This window comes from Mytilus galloprovincialis, chromosome 2 (genome assembly GCF_965363235.1).
Source record: "Mytilus galloprovincialis chromosome 2, xbMytGall1.hap1.1, whole genome shotgun sequence".
Lineage (NCBI taxonomy): Eukaryota > Metazoa > Mollusca > Bivalvia > Mytilida > Mytilidae > Mytilus > Mytilus galloprovincialis.
The window spans coordinates 73,035,781-73,058,613 of NC_134839.1; the positions used below are offsets into that span (position 1 = coordinate 73,035,781).

At 32.1% G+C, this 22,833-nt stretch overlaps 1 protein-coding gene across 1 annotated transcript; it reads right to left on the reverse strand.

The window, feature by feature from the left end:
- Positions 1–1,019: 1,019 nt before the first annotated feature.
- Positions 1,020–22,399, reverse strand: LOC143064342 (O-acyltransferase like protein-like). The gene is made up of 15 exons (XM_076237107.1): positions 21,683–22,399; positions 16,361–16,512; positions 15,364–15,454; positions 13,920–14,013; positions 12,068–12,345; positions 10,850–11,017; positions 10,041–10,137; positions 9,599–9,691; positions 8,710–8,875; positions 7,836–7,915; positions 5,778–5,882; positions 4,856–4,976; positions 3,233–3,419; positions 2,419–2,561; positions 1,020–1,206 (listed from the first exon to the last, which is right to left on the reverse strand). Exons 1-15 carry the CDS (start codon positions 22,251–22,253, stop codon positions 1,084–1,086), a joined length of 2,469 nt encoding a protein of 822 aa, XP_076093222.1. The 5' UTR covers positions 22,254–22,399; the 3' UTR covers positions 1,020–1,083.
- Positions 22,400–22,833: the final 434 nt, after the last annotated feature.

The window sequence follows — 22,833 nt, forward strand, 5'->3', positions numbered from 1 at the left end:
GATTGTTACTTACTTCTTCGAGAGACTACGTTGTTATGAGACATTTGAGACAGAACATATTCTCTAGCTTTATCTCGAGAAATCATATAAAGTTTTATGTAATCTCTTCAAATGTTTGATTGTAGTATTGCCCCATTGGCTTTAATTTCCTTAACAGCCAATATTGACAGCGCAACTTTTAACACTAGTGTTTACTGTCTATTCAAAGCAATTTTATCTGATGCTACACCTAAATTATATTCCAGGACGAAGAACTGTTTTGTATAATTCTGCGAAACGCATGCTTAATGCAAGCCATGTCCATATTTGTACACGATGGTCTGGATTGGGAATTTTCATTTCTGTTTTAGGTTTCCTTTATTCTCTATTGTTAACCATTTTTCTCTATTCTCTAAAACCCATTTATACTCTCCGACATGTATTTATAAATTTTAACATCATTGTATTGTTATTTTTTGTAAGGAACTATTGTCAATCAACAATCGCCTATTACATTTTAGTTGGCCACTGAAAATGAAGGTACTCGAATATCACCACAGGTCTTGTACACATGTTTTAGTTTAGTTATAAATTTAAAAATAGAATAGTAATACACGCATATTTATCGACATTGTCTTCTATCCAAACGTCATTTTATGCTATCAGATGAAAAAAATTAAATATCTTTTTTTGTTAAAATAAAATCAAAAACTTAATGAGACATGTAGGTTGGGACGGAGTGAGAAAGAAATTAATGATTCCATGAGGAATTATTAATTAAGCAATTCCTGTTGCACTAGGCAAACAAAAAACACAATAGGTATTCGCCATATGTAGTCATATAATAGTGTCTGAACGGGGTTTTCTGAAAAAAGAATAGGAAATATAAAGAAATAAGACAAATGACTTTATAACTAAGTAAGGGGGGGGGGGGGCAAAAATGGGAGAAATGGCATAGATTTAAAAAATACAGAAAGGAAAATCCTCTTCCAATCCAGACAGACTCCCTTGATATGTAAAATAAAATAAACCACGTGAAATATATTGACACAAATTCATATACATTTTATTAATAAGGTACTTTCAAATTCATTTTCAAAGTTCTTATTTCTTCTTGTCTTTCCTAAACACCACCTTTTCCAATCCCATCATTGGTGATTCAAATACCAGTGAGGCCACAAATGCAACTCCATAAGCCATCCCAAGATGTGCAAAAAATTCGTATATCTACGAGAAGAAGACAAAACAAAAATAAACGAATTGATCAAACATAACATATAATTAACCATAAAGTAAAAGATGCACCGTTCTTAGTTTTTGCGTTGTCCGTGTACTACCATAGTAATGCGTTTCTGCAGTGTTACAACTGCATTATAGCATATTGAATATGAGATATATATACTTCAACAGGGGTAAAGATATCTTAAGATTGTCAAAACTGTGTCTTAGTTTTAAAACACATATAGGGTTTCATTGCGGAAGTATGACTCCATTTTAAGGAGTTTATTCAAATGTGGAATTTCGCACCAAGCTCTGGTGAACGGTTGTAACACCCATGTGTAAACAATTGACATTCTATAATTGTTTTTTTTTTCTTTGACTGAATAGATTAAAGGTTATAAATGTACTGATGTTGTTAAATAATTGTGCTACGTATGGTTGATATTAAATTCTAAATGCGACCATAGAGTTTGAATCCGTGATGAAAAAAACAATCATACATGTTTCATATTTACATTTATTTATGAGCAAAATTCTGGTGATTAAATAAGGTCTTCCTGCACTTTTTTTGTTACTGTATGTTATCTACTCCGACGAACAGCCATTAATGATAAAGTTCAGGATGACATGAGTAGGTATCGGCAGGGTAAGGTCTTTGAGCTTGATGTCAGTTGCTGAAATCATGCTTTGATACAGTATTGTGTGTCATTGTTTTGCTTGTTATTTATTTTACTGGCTGTCATATCGTTATAGAGTTTAGTGTTTGCTCGGCTGATTTGTATTGCACGTTCTCATAAGTACCTTTAGTCATCCCGGCTATAATTTATATTCATGTGCAAATAACGGTCCAAAGTAATGCTAGTAGTTGTACAGATTTATATTTTGATAATTTTGTTCTTTTTTACTTGATGGCAGATCTTTGATAATATTAATTTATTCAGGACTTTCATATAGTTATAATTTAAAGACACGTGTATATTGTTGAAGACCGCATATGTTGAACTCCTTGTTGTCTCTTAGTTGTATGTCATTTTTGTTTTACTTAACTCTTAAACTTTTTCCCCGCATATTTTTTTAATTCATACCAATGACGGTATATCTTGAAAAAAGCTTTGAAGATACAACAATAGTTTTGACTTTGAACGAAACTAATGATTCAGCAACATATATTGTTCAAATTGAATATCCTGTTTAAACTATCAGTCTATCTATCCCTACCACTTCATGGTCATCCCAAAACAGCAACTGTTTTCGTGATTTGTAGTAAAAGTACATAACAAGTGGGTGTATCAGGTAGGCACAGTACGTTAGTCTAGACAAAGGTACAAATCCTTTCCAGGACAAAATAGTATTTACGAAACCTGGAATAAAGAAATCAATGATAAATTGTGTCTTACATTCTTAATTAGAAAGATTCTGAATAATATGACTTAACAAAATGTATTGTACAGTTTAAAATGTTTGGCTAGATATATAACAATATCTTGAAGATAGAATTTTCTAAAACATAGACATTCGCTTCTTTAAATAAAAAAAATGTATCAGTAGAAATATTTTCCAATTTGTTTATATTTTGTTTTTCATTTTCCCCTATTTTACTGATAGATGGACTTTGTTTTGCAATAAAGGCTTACATAAAAGAGTTTAAAATTTTAACGCATTGATAAAACCGTCATGGACCTGACGGAAGATGGACAGAAGTTTCTTGATGAGTAAAATTTAAGGTAGTATCCAGAGCAACATTTTGAAAATGTTGAAAAGTTTTTTTTCTCATTTTCCGTATTTTATTGAACTTGCTCACACTGCTAGAGTTTTCGCGCTGTTGTAATATATGTTATTTTGATCATTTAATGGCTTCAGGTGATACAAATTAATTTGTTCTTGTCCGATTGATTTGTTTAGCGACACACCACTATCTTTTTTTGCTTTATTGAAGGTTTTGAATAATTCACTGACAATTCCAATTGCTCTATATTATTTCTGTTTTAATTAGTGACACACTTATAGCGTTAACATATACTAAGAAATATACCTCCATTTCCAGTAGCACATGCAAATATGACCCAACAGACAGCAGCACCCCACACTGTTTTGTGTAGGACATTGTACAGTGCGGCAACACCTGTGGATAACTGATCACCATTTATGTCGTCATATATACCATAAAGTACAGCTAAAGCAGACGCAGCAAACACCGCCCATATAGTTATATTTACAAACTGAAACAAAAAAATGCAGTATATAAAGGTATAGGGCAGTGTTGTACAGCTTTATTTGATGATAGATAAAACTCTGCGCATGGTCTACTTCTTAAGGTTTTATAATAAACATTATTGAATAGCACCAATGTTACTGCACTGTATGCCCAATTCGACAAGTCATTTATATTTAATGATTGTTCAAAACGTTGACGTGTCGATGTGAAATCAAAGAGTTATTTGAAAAACAAACTTATCTTAAGAGGAAATTTCAGAGATTTACTCAAAATGTAGTCCCTTTATTACAATAAAAACGTTTTTATTTATACAAATTGCAATCTTGATGTCTCGAGCATCACTGAACAGAAATTGATTGTCAAACAACATTTGCTGTACTAATCATTGTCACAATGTGCATCTGGTGCAGTAAAACTACTACCGTTAATGTTATTTTCAAAACTGAAATTATACCAAATACAGTGTCCTTCATATAAATGTAAATAAAAGCTTATATAACTAAATAGCAAGTTTACTTCGGGTCGAATCGTGAAATGGTATTGTTAATTCGTTTTAAACTTAAAAAACATGAAGTAAACGTGACTTAACTGCATAAAGTTGCATTGAATATTAAATTTTATTTCATTGTGAATTGGTTCTTCTTTGTACACAATTACACACATATGTAAAATTCAAAGTAGACATTGCACAAACTAAATCCAATTATAATGTTGAGCTTAAGATATGTCATACTTCGCCTTTCCCAATCTGTACCCACAAAAACTGGGCGACAGTAGTTTCAATTTAATAGAATTTGAAGCGACTCTCATACAAGTGAGAGGTTAAGCTAGCTATAAAACCAGGTTTCTATTGGAGACAATGCCTGTCCAAAGTCAGGAATAAGACCATTCGTTTGATGTGTTTTATCTTTTGATTTTGCCATTTGATGCAGTACTTCCAGTTTTGAATTTTCCTCGGATGTCAGTATTTTTGTGGTATTACTTTTTATCTTTATTCTAGTATCGTAAATGGATTAGTACGAGAAAATCGAATAGGAGCGAGATCAGTCTGTACATGGACTAACCAATACATCATAATCATCTTTTTGAGCCATGATATCATCAACAGGATTGTAATATTTCCATTTCTATTTTTATATCACTTACATTGGCACCGGTGGTATTAGGGATGTCAACTCAACATTGTATGACTAAAATACACACAAAACGAAGCTAGATATTCTGTAAACTGTTTATTTTAAACTTTTTTATAATTTGGATAAATGCTTTACATTATTATAAAAACAAAAAATGAGAATTTGAGTCTAGTGAACATGAATTTGACAGCTAGTGCCTCTTTAATCCTTTTTTCATTTTCTAAAATATATGCTACCATGGAAAAATTATTCCTGATGTGGTGTAAATGACATATTAATTGCCTCTATTGTCAAACTGTCTTACCTTATTTATTTTACATTTGCATTTTGTGGTGTAAAGAATATAGCCTGTGTACATTCCAACCAAGTATGGCCCAATTCGACAGTACGGCATTTGATAATAAGAATCAAAATAGTCGCCTTCACTGAAATATACATAATTAAAGTTGATGAAATAAGATTGCTAATACTGTCACGACAGAAGTTTTGAATGATATATCAAGGAAGCTTTAAAACTAAGAGTTACTCCTTATCGCTTTATTTCATGGTTTTAGTTCGATTATTTTTTATCATGATGTTACTGTAATTTTTTTTCTTCTTGGTTGACGTCTTCATAATTAATCTTAAATTTTTGATTTAAAGTATATTGTGCATTACTACTTACCTTCTTGAATAAATTACAAACGCTTGATAGGATTATGTAAACATGAAAAATTGAGAACTAACCTTAACGTTAACTTAGTCCATGCTGGCATTGACTTAGTCTACTTGAAAAATAGAATAATTTCAAATGTCCATGTAAAGTAAGTTTAGCTCATGCATGTACAGACAAAGTCTGTTGTGATAGTCCATGCAAGTATCTGAACTTGATCTGAACTTGATCTTAAAATCATGTACATCAAAATGTTTTTCTAAGATGTCAGGAAATTATCCAGATATTTCCTTGCTGTAAAGGCAGGAGGAGACATTTATTTTCTTTGCGCAGCTATACCGCTTGCAGTCAATTCATTAGTTCTATACAGCCATTTTTTTTGGGGAAATCTAATGCAGATACTTAAGGTGGTTAAATAAACGGACGGACTGTTTCCGTTTATAAAAGATGCATCCTAAATTAGCACTATTTACTGGGTTTGTAATGCCATGAGTATCACGACGGAAGCCACATGTGATTATCCTTCCGGTGCACTTGAAATCACCCCAATGTTTGGTGGGGTCTGAATATTCACCTAAATGGATTTACACGAAGGTCCTTATGTACTGAAGTATATCCTGTTGCTGCGGCTGTTCCTAACCATATTACGAGAGTAACAATAGTCCCAGCTATTTTAGAACTGAAAAATAAAGAACGAATGTTGTACACATTTTTAACGATTAGTTTTAAAATATGTGTGAAGATATCAAGTTATTTGATATAATAATGATATCTAGAAATTATATTGGATATTACTAATGTCAATAAACTGTATCATCCTCATTTTTCTGCTGGTTTTATATTTATAACTTTTGTAAGGCAAAGTAAACGCCATATAGAAAGTGAGATCACTTTAGTATGAATTTCAAGTCATGCGAACTATATGTGTTTTAATTGAAAAAAAAGTAATTTTATAGGTTTGTAATTTTCAGTGATTTACAATCATCTTTATGCTTATAATGAGTTATTAGTACATAGTTAAACACACACCACTCGTCCAAGTATACCAGTACATCTGCTTTCAAATTGTTGTAGTTATATTCTATTGTTTGTCGGTAACTAGCACTTAATGATATAATCGTGTTCCAGTATTTGCAATTCATATCGTATAAGTATTGAAAAATGACAAAAGCGATGAAAGTTATCAAAGGTACCAGGATTATAATTTAGTACGCCAGACGCGCGTTTCGTCTACATAAGACTCATCAGTGACGCTCATATCAAAATTTTTATAAAGCCAAACAAGTACAAAGTAGTGAAGAGCATTGAGGATCCAAAATTCCAAAACGTTATGCCAAATACGGCTAAGGTAATCTATGCCTGGAATAAGAAAATCCTTAGTTTTTCGAAAAAAACTAAGTTTTGTGCACAGGAAATTTATAAAAATGACCACATTATTGATATTCATGCCAACACCGAAGTGTTGACTACTGGGCTGGTGATACCCTCGGGGATAATATATTTCAGAACCACGATGTGTTACGTACTGAGTTTTTTTTATAGTTGTTTTCGAATTTAAACACTATGTTTCCTAACAGAGTTATGAGGACGAACGAACGAAATGGACCTGGTTGCCTTCAAGAATTTGCTGTGACGAATATAATGTGTAGATGTGTCAACTCAATAGCCACATAGTATTGCGGTCTTATATATTTAGGTACCAATCAGTAATTTTATCAATTAATATGGCAGGTGATGTATACAAAGCAGGATTCGCTAATTCTGTCAACGGACCCGATCTCGCTCCTTTTGGAGTTGATGCCATTCCCTCAAGTGTTTGTGTGTTACCTTGATTTGTCTCTTCGTTATCGATTAACTAGCTTTGAACATCGGTTAACTACTGTCGCCTTTATTTATTATATTTTTTTAAGATTTGAGTCCTTTTTTAAACGAAATGTGAACTTATCGGAAACCAATGGTCACATGGTAAGTACCTAAAGTAATTATAAGATTGCGTCCTTGGACTGCTGACACTGTGTTTTAGAAGTGAAATGGAGATTCGGGCTCCCCAGATGGTCTCAATTTTGCAGTTTCAATTACTTTCTATAATCATATAAATAAATTTGGTGTATTTACTGTCTTCTGATTGGTTAAAAGTATTAGTTTTATTTTCAATATTGTCAATTTTTATGGCGACACGCCCACTCTGACGTTGTGTATTCATACGCCAACATGTGTGTACGTTGTTATTGTTAATATAAAGAATATAAAAAGTTCTTTGAGCCTTATTTTTGAAAGAAATTTATTTATAATGAATGGCAATAATTTATTTTGAATTTATTGAACCATAAAATTAATTTTTGACTCTTCACATTTTACATAATTCGCGGATTATTCAATGTGAAGAGTCAAAAATTAATTTTATGGGTCAATAAATTCAAAATAAATAATAGCCATTCATTAAGTGTAAACCATAAACCCTATGAGCCTAATCAAAGATAAGAGACAAGCAAGATATCAATAACAGTGGTTAGTACTCATTAAAAAAACACCCCATATACAAATTCACGGCGGGAACAATAAAGGTATAAATAAATGCAAGGAAAGTAGTGTATGATTAAAAACCAGTATATACTTAGTAATCTGAACTTACTGATAAAGAGCAAGCAGAATAGGTGGACTTATAACATAAAACTGCATATCATTTGCCAAATACCATGCATGACCAAAACACTGAAATAATAAATACAATACCACTTTTTATTTTAACTGCATTTTCATTTGAATTATAACACTCATATTATGCGTTATTTAAGAATTTTAAAGTAAGATATATTTCAATACTAGATATGTGTAAATATATCAAATAATGTCATAAAATGTGGTTTGGAAGTTTTATAGTCTTCTTGTTATGTCTACAAAAGTATTCATATTTTTAAGACTAGAACAATTAAGTATAACTTTTATGACAGTATCATTCGCTGATGCATAAATAAACTTAAATCACATATATTTTTAATCATATATACGTATATATCTATAAAAAAACCGAGTTTTTTTCAATAAATTTCTACTATCATGCCTTTTGAAGGTAATCTGTAAGATAATAAGGGTATTAATTGAGGATATGTTTTGATAACAACAATATTTTTATATACAACATGTACTTGACAAATTGACAAAATCTAGTCCTCTTTGGCATATCTAAGTTATAAGATGGTGTACGTGATATTCTGACCTGTCTTTATGAGGGTAAACTAAATAAATGGTAACAAATCGTCTTGATAAATAAGTTCCTTTGTTGACTTTTTTAAAACTCTAATAAGATCAGTGAATGAAATTTTGTTCACAAATTTATTATTTATTTTGTTCTTTTAGACATATATAAAAGATTTTCTAGTTTGACAAACACAGTATGATATCTCCTTGGAGATCTGGTCCATAATATCAGACGATGACTTGAATGTTTAAATATATTTTTATCATGTTATCAGTAAGGCTTGGGGGATAAAACAACACACGTTTACCTCTTCTCCAGCAGTTTTAAAATTATTAATGTACAATAGATTCCACCACCACGTATCTTTACAGTAATTCTTTTCGAAGCCATTTGTTATCCACATGGGTCCGCTTCCCAGATATTTTGAGATACATATCTGCACCATCATAATTAACATATATGGAGGAGTTAACCTGTTATAGGTAAAAAAAAAAAAAAGCATCAATTGATCAAAATTTAGTGTATGTTTTAAAAATATCGTACGTGACACACCTTCTTCTATATGTAAATAAACTACCAACTTTAAAAATCAGATTCCATATCTTTTAAATTGGGAGACGAAACGATTTATGTTTACATATATGTACAATTTATAGTTTTTGAAACTGACTTTCAATGTACGGATTTCTGTCATGTACAAGACACGCCTTGTAGTAGTGGAGTGGTGAGAAATCCTGTTAATTTCCTTTTACGTACTCAGAGGGCTTTAATGTCAGAAAGACCAAACTAGATGTGACGGACAGACGACTGAACGGACGTACGGACAAACACACATTTTGCTGCAGGTCCTCTTCGTTTAAGAACAAACTTAAACATCCATCATATTCAATGAAAAATAATACCGGGTATTATGAAAGGTCACAGATAATCATATTATGCAAATATATCTCAAATATATACATGTAACATTCGAAAAGGGCTTCGTTCTTCATGCAGTCATTCGTTGAATTGAATTATATTACCTTCAAAACAAACAATATATGTATGTCTATATATAATATTTAAGTTGCACTCAGTACAATATTTGTGAATATGGTTGGCAAACAATATAATATCAGTAAATGAATAAATACATGCAAACGATCACATGATTTTTTTTTAAGTTGACGGATAAAACATCTGATGATATTTCTTACCTCCAAAACCGATGAAAATAAAACATAAACCAATTCAGTTTTCCTTTTTGTTTCTTCATTTGATTTAGAACTACGTATGTAAGTAAGGTACCACTAAAATAATGTAAATGTACTAAATGTTATTACAGATAATTGTCAATTAAACTGACACATTTGAGAAAATGAAACTTTCAAGTTGGAATAAATTAAATATCGTTTTTTGAATGGCTTTTTCAGGTTGTTTTCGTCTTTAGATTTTGGCTATTCCTTTGGTCTCTTTGACCTCTTTTTAACAACTTGTTTAGATGATTAATAACACACAATGTTACTTTGGTATTCAAATAGTCATTATCATTTTATCTGTTTGTTGTTGAAATGTTTTGCTCATTAATTGTTACCCCCCCCCCCCCCCCATCTTATCTTATAAGTTATTTCTACGTTCATTTTGAAATATCTAACGTACCTTAAAGCGAAGAAGGTATCTACTGATACTTCAGCATTGCTAATAGCCATGAAGGTTTTTCTCTTTAGCAATTCTCCATAAAGCGTACCAATATTACCTGTAATTGCAAAGCAATTACATTGTAAAATACATGAGTATTATTACAATTAGATAAAGATGGGTAATATGATATAAATGAATAATTCAAATAGGAAAAGTAATACCTTCAGGATGGTTTGATTTTTTTAAATGAAATTCATGGCAGCGTTATTTTCGTTGTGTGCAACACTTCTGATCTATGACTCTGTTATAACATTTATCACATCGGTGAAAAATTGGACGAATCTTGGTAAATCCCAACAAAAAAAGAACAAGTGTCTTTGTTTTTTTCTTGTTTGTTTTTTTTTTTTTGGTTTTAGCAAAAAGCAAAAGCTTCAATCAAATGGAATATGACGTGAATCATTAAGTTATGCTAAAACAATTTAAATTATAACAGTTTACCATACTAATAATATATATTTGCTAAATTCAAAACTTCTCAGTTTATGGTGAGGCACTTAGCAAGGGGAATACAGTTACTTATGAGTTTGACTGTCCCTATGGTATCTTTCGTCCCTCTTTTATAAAACTATAATGGGAAATAAATAATATGTGGAAGGAACAGCAATTTTATTTTCATCTTGAAAGTTGGTTCAGGGTCTTCAACAATGGATAATCATAATCATTTCAAATGTCAATAAAAAGGGAAAAAAGACAAGTTTGTGTATATTGTGTATCGTTATGCTAGACGTTTATATATGTGTATATATATTCAACTAGAAAGAACTTACCTACTGACAACAAGCCAAACGCGTATGTGTGTCCTAGAATAACCCAGCTCATGCTTATAAACCGTATACCGTTGACAGCAGTTAGCGTGCCAGAACCTTGGTTTGTACTCAATATCTTAGCTCCATTTGTGTAAACAGAAAATGACAGCAGTAACTTGCCAAGAAATCCTGAAATATATTAAGTACAAAAATGCTGAATGTATAAGGAAGCCTTAGAACGATGGTAGCATCTATTCAGCTCGACGTAATGGCCTTTATTTGCGACCGTTTCAACTAAGAAAACGACACCTTTTGCACTGATAACAGTTTCTTGTTGAATAGAGAGGTAAGGAAAAGAAAACCTCGCCTGTTCAATTTGGTTTGATATGGATGAACGATGTGATTCATAAGTCCTTTGTATGCTGAAGTTAGTTCGCAGTAACTCAGATGTCAAACGAATTATATCATAATTGAATTTACTGTTTCTGTTGATGATTTACTAAACTCACGGCACAGTAGATAAGAAGAACCCGACAAGACTTACAAATTTGTAAGCATTGAAATTGTGGTTATAAATATATATATTTTCGTGTATCACACCAGCAAAAAATAAATATTGTTCTTGGTAACTGGCAACTGGCAAGGATAAAGTTTCTATAAATTTATAATAATTCATAAAGGGAAGTATCCTGAAGGTACTTTTGTGACGGATAATGTAAAGTTGTGCGTCAAGTAGAGCCGAAACATTATCCGTTTATTATACTATTATAAGCTCTTTATACATGGTTCTGATGTGATATAGATTTTGATTTTTATTTATTCTTACTGACCAAGTGCCTACACGGAAAAGGTAATTTTAAACAGTCATTCTGTAATATTTTCTCTGTTTGTTTTGGGTGAGCGAAACACAAATCAGGTTCACCAAATATAGAGTATAGATGACATCGTTGTTATCTTAAGCGACTTTATAATAGATAGGTTAATTTAATACAAATTGACTTGAATGATTATGAAGTAAAAAAAAAAAAGAATAGTTCTATACCATTGTAAAGAAGGGGGGAATTAGTTGTAACATTGAGTTTCAGAAAATTTTCGTGTTCCTGTATGTTATTGAAAACAAAACAAAACCGATGGTGTTTTTTTTTTTATCAAAGTCGGGAGCAAAACATTCCCCCCTCCCCCCCCCCCGAAAAAAACCCTCAAAAGATGGAATGGACGGTACCAAAGAATATAATTTACCTGGTTTGTACTGAGTTGTAGACGGCTCTTCAACTGACATTGACCTATCAGGCTCTTTAAATTGATATTTATGCTCCTGGCCAGATAAATCGCTGATTGGTCCATTTTTTTCGCCATCGTATCCGTTATTGACATGCCCATTACCAGCTGAATCATATGTCGTAGCATGACCATCGGAAAGATCCCAACTGTTTTTCTTTGGTTTTGACATGTGTTGAATAACAACATCGTATGTGGTAGCTATGATCGCAAGTCCAACAAGTACACCTATTATAATGCTACAAATGAATTGTGTCCATATTAACTTAATCACACAACAACTTATTTGTATCAGAGACATGATATATGTATGTCTCAGTCATGTATGTCTTTGTTTGTATTCAATTTCTGTATGCCTACTTATAAAACCCATATTAATAACAATGCTTTGTCTGCAACGCGTGATTATTAAATAACCTTCATCAATTGTTGAACGATTGAGATATCGAGTTTGTAAGACGAAGAAGAATTTTAATCAAAATATTGGTAGAATTTTCAACTATATTACTACTAAAATAGCGAGGTCCAATTTGTTACCCGGCATGGTGTAAAAACGACGACAAAAAAATCAACTTTATATATATAACTAGTACAGGACAATGGTGTTGATGAACAATTACACCATACAGGCCTTTTGATTTCGACATAATTAATATCATCAATAATTAACAAGTTCCCGTTCGAATCCGATACCAATACCAATAGTACATGTACCAGTTACCTGTTACCTAATCTGTCAGGCGCATCACCAAACGGTGTACTTGGAATTTGCTATCTACACGTCTCAAAATCACACATGAACTTCTTCATTAAACAGGGATAAACACGACTTAATTCAATTGGTGACCGAAAGATATACCCGGTATCTACAAGTATGTTTTGGTTATAGTTAGAAAACCAGGATGGTTTCAAACAGAACAATTTTGGTGGCAGAGAAAACAGTGACCTTATAACCAGCATAGTTTTTTCTAATGACAATGCGAATACTAAAAATCGCGGTTGAGATCTAGTATAATACTAAATTCGTGAACTGAAAATTTACACTCATTTAATTCCACCATGTTAACATGCAAATTCCAAAGACAAGTGACTACTAGTTGGCTCGTACATTTTGAGACTGATAGTAAAAAAACAGTTATACCCATCCAAATCCATTTAAACTCTTTAATATTAAAAAAAAAGTAGATGTGGTATAATTGCCAATTAGACAGCTATCCATTAAAAAAAACAATTGGCGAAAGATAGAATCTAAATATGACGAACATGACCAAGGATCTACAAGCACTGGACTACAGGCTCCTGACTCGAGACAGGCAAATGAGTACAGTATGTTGGCGGGGTTAATACCAATTTTTCATTAGCAAGATACGGGTTTATGAAATAGTCAGTATTACGTACATTCTCGACATTAAGGGCATAAGATAAAGTTTTGATCCAACAGGGATTTTTTCACGAACATTTGCATACATGCTATTTTTTTACCTAATCGATTCAAATAGATCACTCTTATTTTTATATATATTACGCTTTGCACTAGAAATGAATTTACTACTGTTTGTCCCTTTTTTTGGGGTGGTGGGTATTTGTGCCGATCTGAGGAGTCAACTCTTTCTACCAGACTTCTTTTTTTCTTTCTTTTTTTTGTGGCAGTTTTAATATGTTCACCACAGTCCCCGGTATTGATTTAAAAAAATGTAAACTGAAATGAGTATAAATGTGTAAAATTAAACTTTGAGATGTTTATTTACTTCTAAAATAGGCATACACATTTCCCAAAACAGATACATCTATTTGTAAGATTGCAAATACTTACAATGCTATGCTTGCTCTAAAATCAATAGGTTGGTCAGGTTTCTTGAAATCTCCGCCAGTTGAGAATACTGTGTTATTTGAGATCCTAGGTAACACTGAAAACAAATACACAAGTTGTATAGTGATATTGTAAATGAGTTTCAGTATGTTAACGGTTATTGCTACACATCCCTTTAATTCCACTTTCTCTGAGAATTGCTTACTATAGCAACAGCCTCGTAGATACCATGGTAGCGTAATCGTCACAAGTACAGGAGGAAATAGATTTAACTCCCAGTCATGTCAAACAAAAGTTTCCCGAAAGCATTTTGACATATGGGAGAAAGAGCAAAGTCTGGTCAACTCGGAGTCTGACTTATATGTCGGGTTGGGTGACATGTTTTAATGCGAACTGTTACCTAGTGAACTAGTCATAGAGGCATGCTTTTTTTTTTATTTATTTGTTAGTGGCTTTGAACTAACTGTTTGTAACTGCGAGTACTCTCAGATCTGGACTTGTTGTTTTGTTGTTCAGATATACAAGTACCCAGCCACGTCCTTTCGGTGTAGTATTTGTATGTTTATCCATCTGATGATTTAAGCCTTTTTCAACTGATTTTTATGTTGTAATGTTACACCACTGTCCCAGGTTAGGGGGCGGGTTGGGATCCTGCTTACAGTTTAACCCCGCCACATTTTGTATGTATGTGCCTGTCAGAAGCCTGTAATTCAGTGGTTGTCTTTGTTGATGTGTTACATATAAATTTTGATATTCGTTCATTTTTTGTACATAATTAGGCCGTTAGTTTCTCGTTTAATTGTTTCACATTTGTCATTTCGGGGCCTTTTATAGCTGACTATGCGGTATGGGCTTTGCTCTTTAATTGTTGAAGGCCGTTCGATGACCTATAGTTGCATATTTCTGTGTCATTTGGTCTCTTGTCTCATTGGCAATCAAACCACATCTTTTTTTTTATAGCACATTCAAATTGAATTCAAAATTGTAGATCTGGTTAAAAGGCATCATTTCACATGTTCACATCTTGATATGCATGTTATATTTGCCACTAGGCGTAAAAAAATCAATTAACCCAACTATCATTTTTACGGCATCTATGTTCACACATGTTTTTGTTAGGTTTAGGGCGGCTCACGTTTTATTAGTTCTACTAGCGGTAATCATGGTAATGTGTTTTGTTCTACTTTGATGTATGTTTCTGCATTCCTAGCCTTCCTGAAATCTTATTTTATTTTTATATAATACATCAAGGTGACAGAAACTTCAGCATTGGCGCGACATACGGGTAACACTTTTCTCCAGTTTGTATGAACGACACAGTAACAAAAATACAGATAGCGAACCAAAGCGCATTAATGCATACACTTTATCGATTTTTTTAATTTTTTCATTTACTCAATGTATAAAAAAAAGTTGTCCCCTGACATAAATGTAATTATATACCTACCAGAGTCGAACAGATTTTTTATGTCTGAAATAGAGCAAGTATTCGGCACACATATCCCGACCATAATTTCCATTCCTTTTGCTTTCGTTAGCTGAAATAATATCATTTGAAATAAAGAAATATCAATCAAGCTATGCACTGTTTTCATAATTTAAACTTAAAAGAAAAGTTAGATTCTTAACCAGAAGAAACCCCTCCCCCTTTATGCCGTGAATCATTAAAACATGTGATCCGTTTATCCTGTGAATATTTAAAAACTTGTGATCCGTTTATCCTGTGAATCGTTTAAAAGGAAATCAAAATAATGATAATATGCAGAGTCTTGTTAAAATACCCTGCATAATACAAAAGTCCTTGTTTAATAACCATAAAGTCAGCCGGAGTCCCCATGTATCCAACATAGATAATTTCACTACGTATGATAAAGTTCATCATTCTGCAGTTTGCGAATGTTTAAACAAATGAAATCCGGTGAATTTGAAATATTTTTATATTAAAACACTTAGAACAACACGAAAAAAAATGTAGAATGCAATACACTTGTGTTATTGTTAACAAGAAAAACTAGTTCTGGCCGGAAAACTGCGAAAGTAATAGCTGGAAAAAAACATGTGTCCTGCATGCTTAACTTACCCCAAAAATTACAGTTTAATATTCTGTCATTTGCGGAAATTTTGAAAGAAATTGAAATCCTGATAATATTCATGCCATGTATATACATATATACAAACATTTTGATAAATATAGAATATAGATATTGTATATATGCAGAGGTCACGCCATGCAACCTTTATCGGACAGACGGATAGACGGACAAAGGTAAAAAAAAAATGTTTACAGCAATTAAATCTCGTTGTTATTTTCAAACATCAGCAACTGTTGCTTACATTCTCAATATTCTCTTTAAGTCATATAAAAAGCTCCATAACTTTGGAAAATGTAAGAATGATTATATAAGTGTTTTTATGATATTTTATAGATTCAAATCTTAACGTACTGGATTGGAAATAGATGCAACATAAAACTTGGCAAGACAGTATTCTCCGTGGAATTCCTCGGCTTCTATACCAATGCATTCGTCATAATCACCAAGCCAGGCAAATTTTCCGCGAAGTAAACCTGCAGGAGGCTTTCCCAGAGCATCCAACACTGAAAAAGAAAACTGAAAGTGTTCTAATTATATTAAAATTAAGTAAGTAGACACTCTTGCTAATCGTTAACAGACATTTTAGCTCTGAGTACAGGTACATTTTCATATCACATGTAAAGTCGTATATCACTTGTACGAGCAAAAAGGAAAAGTAATTATGCAAGTAAGTTGCATATTTATAAAAAAAATAAATAAATAAGTGAACAAACATGACTTTTTTTTTGTATGATATATTTAGAATAATATTAGTACATGCTCTTGATATAAACAAAACTGTGTTTTTGTAATCATTTTAATGTACGAGCAAAATGGAAAAGTTATTATGCAAGTAAGTTGCATATTTATAAAAAAAAAAAGAAAAAAAGACATGCGTTAAGCGGACATTTGATACATTTTGGAATAATATTAATACAGTCATGCTCTTGATATACACAAAAAAGTATGTTTGTTTTTTTAAATTCTAGCCATTTAAATGTACGAGGGTTGTCGAACTTGTATTGTGTTTAGAGAATAAAGACCAGGCCACATTTATTTAATTCCTAATAATTAGTTCGACGGATCCGTCTGCATGGTTTTTTTTTTTTATCAAACCGAAATTTATTTATTTTTTAATATTCACGCTTTCCGGATCTTGAAAAGTGATCTTGTCTATTTACCGCGCCCGGTTTTTTGTAAACATTAAAAAATTTAAAAAATGAGCATGAGCATTTTAGTCAACACTTTACAATTCAGTCTTTAATATCTGGCACTTATGGTAGAAGCATCGTTTTGGAATAAAGAACGATAACTCTCTCTACACGACCCATCTGAAAAGTTTCGTCACTCTCGTTAAATCTCGTTCGATTATTTTTTTTAATGGCGGCCGAATTTAACGTTTCAACGCGAGCTTGGAAAAACGTGACATATCGGAATAATTTCAATGTTTAATACGACATTAATTTTTATTTGTTTACAAAAACAAGAATTCAGAAATTTTGGTAACTTGTGTAGCTTATTTTAATTTTATTGTACCACGGAAATTACCGAAGTTAGGACAACAACTGACGCCATGTTTCGTCTGCTTCATTTTCCATTATCAGTGAGGTCAAAACAAAGTTCCTTAGTAATCACAGGTACTTCATTTAAAAGTCACAAAATCATACTTAATGTTAACATATTTAGCGTAAAAGTTCCGTCCAGCCATGGGAACACAGAAAAAACCTCTGCAAGCAATACATTTCGGGATTTTTTTATAATGGCCATGCGGCATGTGGGGTAAACTCCGGTGCACTGGTTGACCATGACTACTTATGTTCACCTGCTACATAATTCCCCACATTAAAGAACAGTGATAATGACGTTATTTATACTGTTGAATGTGATCACGGTAAGTCATGTAAGCCCACAGACTAATTCAAAACTTTAATTACGCCCCCCCCTCGACCCCCCCCCCCCCCCCAAAAAAAAATGTATATATAGCATATAAAAAACACCAATTTTTTTTATGTCAATTTGTCATATCAAGTCAATCAATCATGTTGAAATCAAACATATTTTAATTTGGGACCCTTCAAACTTCAATATGGACTAATTTGATAACAGGTATCAAGTGAACCCAAACATTTCTATTCAGCAGAAGTCTCTAACTACATATCTCCTTAATTTCATATGATATTGATAGTATTAACTGAAGTCCTACAAAAATATTGAAAATGTGTCCATTTATTTTTTTCCTAGCTTCTTTCATGTGAAAGCGGTACCTTTTTGGTCATTATTTATGTGTTGTGTCTAAATAAGAATTTTAACCCTTTATAGTGACTGAACAGGTTAAACAAATGCTTCAAAAGAAACAGAAAAAGAAGACAACTTGGAACAGCACCAGCCATGCCAGTATATATTTATGAATAAAAACTCAGATCAGAATAGCATGGACAATATGTTAGTTGTATCCTTGTGAATATATAGTGAGGAAAGTTATCAATAATTCTGCAGATAATGCTGCTGCAATTTCATCAAGACTAGTGTTTTGTACATTTTCTGTTAAAATATTTTTCACACAATCAGTGAAACATTCAAAAAGGCTAAACTTAATTTTTATTACTGAAAGTTTTAAACAAGGACAAGTGTTTTATTTATCAAATGACTCATGTGTTTCTGTGAGAAAAAAAGTCATGTGCAATTTTGGGAATTAAAGGGAAAGAAGATCCTTTTGCCTCACACTGGCGCATGTCAATTGTGAATATACATGTACTTACCAAATATATTTTCTTTATCATGATACTCATGTCGACATTATGAAGAAGTACACATCATAGGAAAAATGCAAAAATTACAGATAAAATAATTAAAACATCCTATTTTGTGTGCATCTCCTGCCAAATCAGTATTTGTTGCATCTATATATCCTAGATGAGTATAATCCATGTAAATATGGTAAATTTTTAAAGAAAAACACAAAATTTTGATAAAAAAAAATAACCCCAAAAATGTTGTACCATAACCCCAAAATTAATTCTAATCTTCCTTTTGTGTATTGAACCTTCTAGTACAATTTCATGGAGATCCATTCACTTATAATAAAGTTATTGTCTTGAAACCAAATGTGTATTCTTGAAAACAACTATGACATGATTAAGCATGACTTGAAAGCAAATTTTTGACATGCTTGTATTTCCCATTTCCATTCTCAAATTTATTTTGCTGTCATATAAAAACTTGAAAAGTGAGCTAACAAAAAAAAATATGCAAGAAATGTCATAAAACTGACTCTGAATTAGGACATGAAATTGATGTAGAACTAACAAACTGAAGATGATCAGGAAATGCTTTTTTGTTTGAGTCAGATTTTTTTCACTGAACCCTTTCATCGCTATCAATTCTAATATGACGTCCTTATTACGCTTTGTAAACAAAGCCGTGTTCTAATGAGCACAAAATATGTTTGACACATGCGCACGAACTTACTGTTTATATTAACGTTATTTCAATCGTTATCCATTAAAATATATACATTTAAGCAGCTAACATAAACTTTTATTGTATATTTTCATAAAACAACATATATTTTCCCTGCACGTAGTTTTTAAACTTATCAAATTTGAAATGTAATGTACTGACTCCTCGGGGAGGAAACGGGAATAGTCAAAGATTTTTACAGTATTTTCGTACGCTTCAACCTATAGAAATACAGTATTTGTCCTATTAGAATCAAAATAATTCCTTCATGTCATGCTCTATGCTCATTTTAACATGGATAGGCATTATATTTTACCACATTTTACACCTCGCTAACGCTCAGTGTAAAATATCGACAAATATAATGCCTACCCATGTTAAAATGAGCATAGAGCATGACATGAAGGAATTATTTCTTAATTAAAATTATTTAGTCAAAATTTAACACTAGTATTAAGGTTCATCATAACAAATTGGCAAACACAGCCTATTATCACCTAAAAAAAAAATACTGTGTACAGACTTACCTGTGCTGTTTGGGAAGTTTTAAATATTTTTAGATATATAAAAATAAAATTTATTTTGCATTTCTGAAAGATAAAATCATTTTTGGTGAAGATCTGGATTTAAAAGATTTTTTTTGTCCTCTGCTTTAACAGATTTTTTTTCATCAATTTGGGAATTAGAATATATTTTTAGGAAAAATACCATAACCCCCTCCTGACTTTTGAAGTTCAATGATCATTCCCTAAACATTTTCAATCTGAACTTATAATTTTATTTTATACAAAAAATATATGTTAATGTAGTTTAGGACATTCGTCCTGAAAATGCATGAAATATTTGCCACTGGACGTTAAACAACCAACAACCAATCGATATATAGGATATAGTAGTCTTAGTATAAAGCTGGCATTAAAGGTAGCGCTTTCCTCATATTATCTGTATATATTATACAGAATTTTTTTAAACTGAAGCACCCAACCACACTGTAATTATACGTGTAAATATTTGACTAACTAACGCATTTTAAAAGCATTAAAACTAGTATATCCAAAATGGGAGTGCTGCAATATATAAAATAACGTAGGAAAATACCTGTAAAGAACAGAACAGAACAGAACAACGTCAAATCGCGACCTGTTAAACTGATTTGAGCATTAAAACAAATTTCTTATCAAAGTCAAGGATTCTTCACAAAATCATGCCAATTTTTGTTGCTAGAATAAAGAACGCAGAAAGAGAGAAGACATTTAAACTGTGGGGTCACCAAAGGTTTCTTAACGCCTTTAGTTAATTATAGAATAATTCGAAAAATTAATCAGGAATAACCTTTATGTTTTGATTTATATAATTGATATAAATCAAAACATCGTGTTATTTCTGATTAATTTTTCGAATTAATTTATTAAGGTGTTGAGAACCTTTGGTGACCCCATAGTTTAAGTGTCTTTAAAAAGTACATAGTGAGCAGTGGTCGTTACATACAAACGTTCTCCTAAATTGTCCCAGTCAATGGATGAATTTAATGTGTCAATCAATGGCCACAGCCACACTGATTTGAATTTCATTCTAGATTAGACTGTTAGTTTTCCTGTTTGAATTGTTTGAATCATTTGGGCCCCTTTAAAGCTTGTTATAAGTTGTGAGCCAAAGTCCCGGGTAAAGGCTTTGACCTATAATTTAAAACAATAAATACATTGTGACTTGGACGGAGAGTTGTTTCATTGACACTCACTCCACATCTTATTTATATTCATAGTGCTAAAAAAAACAAAGAACAAAACAAAAAATGAAAACACCTAAACGACAGGAGACACAGACAACCAACCGATATAGCACAAAAACCTTAAAAGTACATATCAACGAATAGCACAAACCCCCCAAATACTATGGGTAAACCCAGGTGTTCCTGCTTCTTGCAAGATACCTACCGTGTTGTTAGTTATTAGTCATGTCCGGCGATAATTTAAAGCAGTTGAAATAATTTTTCACCTATTCAGTTCAAGATCTGATGACCTCTGACAGAAAGTAACAGTAATACAAGAAGTCATAAATATACTGCAATTAAAAGTGGAAATGACATGTCTTAGTTACCAGGGATTAACAATGTTTTATCATTTAATTTTGCTATTTGAATAAGGAATTTTCGTTTTGAATTTTCCTCGAAGTTCAGTATTTCTGGATTTTACTTCTTTCTATTGTGTATTGCACTGGCATTCTACATGTACTTACTTTGCATAGCCCATTGTTTTCCTCCAAATAGTCCCGCAAGAATACTTTGGGTATGGTTCAAGCAGAGTGCATTCACTTTAGGTAAGGGTGGAATTGTATTGGCTGTAACTGGAGACTTAGAAGCAGTAACTGTTACGGGTAGAACTGTTGTTGGTATTGATTTTGTGGTAACGGGAACAGTTGGTGTTTCTTTGGCAAGTGTGGTATCACCTTGTTCAGGAGTTGCATTAGCCGTTGTAGGCAAAGAATTGATATCTGTGTTCTGGTTTAAAGTCGAAGTGACATCAAAACCATTAGCATACGTGGTATTTCCAATTATAACACTATCCGATAGTTCTGATAATTTGTCCAACTCATCTGAAAATGTCTGAAGATTGTCTAATAAGTTCCGTACATTCAATGCTTTATTCATTGTATTTATATCTTGAAGTAAAACCGTCTGGTTAACATGCTGTGAATATCCTTTCAATGTTTGATAACTGTTTTGTATTATGTCATGATAATTATCTTCTAAAGCAACTGAGCATCTGAGTAGTAGTAATAGGAAACAGTAGACATACATCTTTACCATTGTGTTGTACAGCTCGATGGTATCAACTGGGACTGTTTTAAATCAACTCCAAGGATAATATACCCTGCTACCTGAGATTTTCGTAATATATGGGTAGAAAAACACGTCCCATATTTTCACTGGACTATAGGTAGATACCAAATTTGTCATCGCTTTTGTTATCAAGTATTTAACCCAGTGTACTTTGAAACTTATGTATATCCAACGTAATCCTTTTGAGATAATTGGTGCAATACCATTTTATATTCCAGCCTTCAAGTTGTTTATGTTTAAAGTTTAAAAAAACATACTCTTTCCAAATAGCTTAAGTCGGAGCAAAATCTAAAATATAATCATTTATGAAGTATTTATTTGAAACCTTCAAATAAATGGTTTTGTAGGGAAATTTTACCAAAAACCCTCCCAAAAATTGCATTGATTAAACATGCATGCATAATTACACTGTGAATAAAGATTGGCTTAACGCCAAGTGCCAGATTTTTCAGGCATATTCTTAATGTGGTACTAAAAACCTTGACTAAAATTAATTTGGCTCCTTTAATTTTCATAACATTTTGACAAAATAGTTACTTTGACCCTA